At 36.7% G+C, this 1,955-nt stretch overlaps 1 protein-coding gene across 1 annotated transcript; it reads right to left on the bottom strand.

The window, feature by feature from the left end:
- Positions 1–321: 321 nt before the first annotated feature.
- On the bottom strand, positions 322–1,955 carry LOC143418266 (galectin-1-like). Its single transcript, XM_076882790.1, has 3 exons — positions 1,951–1,955; positions 1,622–1,793; positions 322–468 (listed from the first exon to the last, which is right to left on the bottom strand). The coding sequence occupies exons 1-3, from the start codon at positions 1,953–1,955 to the stop codon at positions 322–324; spliced, it is 324 nt and encodes a 107-aa protein (XP_076738905.1).

Below are 1,955 nucleotides of genomic sequence, written 5' to 3'. Positions count from 1 at the left end.
AGACACCTTACAGAAAAACTTGATCACACTTTATTTGATTTTTGCAAGCAAACTGCTAATTCCAAACAGAAAAATCACTTTGGCTACTTTAAAACTTCAGTTATCTGTGTCAAGGACCAAAGAAAATATTTATCTTACATCCCATCTTCACACCCAAAGCTGTTTGGATCAGGCTCTCAACAAACTAAATTCCTTTAAGATAAAAAATGAAATTAGTGATGAAATTCAAGGTTGGCACGGTCACCATCCACCTTTGGGGAGATTACCTACTGATAGACAAGCAGAAAAATAAAACAAGCAATGTGAATTGATGATGTAGATTTACTTGATCTCAATGCTTTTAATTTCAGCATCTTGACCAAATCCAATGACAGAGTACTTCCTTGCACCCATGCGGTTGGGAAAACAGAATGTTGAGCCATTTGGTAAAGTCACCACAAACTCTGAAGGTGTGAATTTAATGGCGATCTAAAAAAGACATTTTGAGTGAAAAGAAACAGAGAGACAAATTATAGATTGATTGTAATACACACACACACACACACACACACACACACACACACACACATATATATATATATATATATATATATATATATATATATATATATATTCGTATCGATATTGAACCGTTCGATACAGTGCTTTCGGTTCGGTACGCATATGTATCGAACAATACAAAATTTGTAATTTATTTTATCAACTTTCCTTCCCCGACGTCCCGGAGCTAGCGATTTTTTCAGTCGGGCTACCAAAATCTATCTCTTCCCTGCCCGTCGGCCTATCGCAGGAAGGAAAAATATATGTCAATGCTTTTGCATTCTTTCGGAAATGTAGCTGGGTAATTATGTCATTGGCATCGGTGAGCCACTGTCAATATGTGACATATTGAAATCGCGTTTGAATTTGCGCTTGTTTTTTTGCTTTCACTTTGCAATCGTGCGAACTGTGTATAGAGAGCGACAGCACTGATTGGTGAGTGATGATAATTTGCGCACCAATTCCTCTGACATCGTCTTATTAATCGTTAGCTTACTATGCAAACATGACAAGTGAAATCTCCCGCAGCAAGCTTAAACATGTGAGAGGTTGATCACGCAGAGAATCGCTGAGCTTATGTGAGTGCGTGTGTAAAAGCATTTCAGTTCTGCTGAGCCAAATAAGACAGGTCAGGGTGAAGAAGTGACAGCCAAAGAAAAGCTTACCACAAAACGGAAAAGTTATGACAAATCAGACTATAAGGCAAAAAGAAAGTGCAGCTTTATGGTTTCATGGACAAAATAATTTCTGTGGCTGCGATATGACGAGCTAAATAACCAGGGCTGCACATAAGTGGTCCGCAGGTGCGCATTCGCTGTCAAAATAAAAAACACGCACAAGGGTTAGGGTTAAATTTAAAAACTGTACTTTTGAGTTAAAATATATATTTATAATTTTAATAAATGACAAATTAAAAAGGCATGAACAATTTTTTTTGTATCGAAAAAATATCGAACCGTGACACCAAAGTAATCGAACCGAACCGTGAATTTTGTGTATCGCTCCACCCCTTATATACATATATATATATATATATATATATATATATATAAGGTGAAAATACAGGCACACACTCTCATACCTGAAACTCCTTTCCCTCACAGAAAGGAAAGCAATCCTCATGTTGCTCCTTACACCAATTGCCTGCTTCCAAAGAATTGCAGACAAATTTATTTATCTGTCCCTTTGCATTAAAGCGAGCGTTGAAATGAAATGCAATTCTGTCCACGCTGGGGCCAATATCCAGCGTGAATCTGCAATGTACAGACACACAAATATTTATTACATCTTATATTCCTTTTAGCATGCGTAGGAAGGACATAGGGCTGAAATAAACTGAAATACAGATATAGCATTTTTGACACACATTTGCAAATAATTTTGCTACAATAAATTTAAAGGACCATTCACCCCAT

This window comes from Maylandia zebra, linkage group LG4 (genome assembly GCF_041146795.1).
Source record: "Maylandia zebra isolate NMK-2024a linkage group LG4, Mzebra_GT3a, whole genome shotgun sequence".
Taxonomy (NCBI): domain Eukaryota; kingdom Metazoa; phylum Chordata; class Actinopteri; order Cichliformes; family Cichlidae; genus Maylandia; species Maylandia zebra.
The sequence above is the reverse complement of the archived record's forward strand: the minus strand, read 5'-3'. Positions and strand labels throughout refer to the sequence as shown.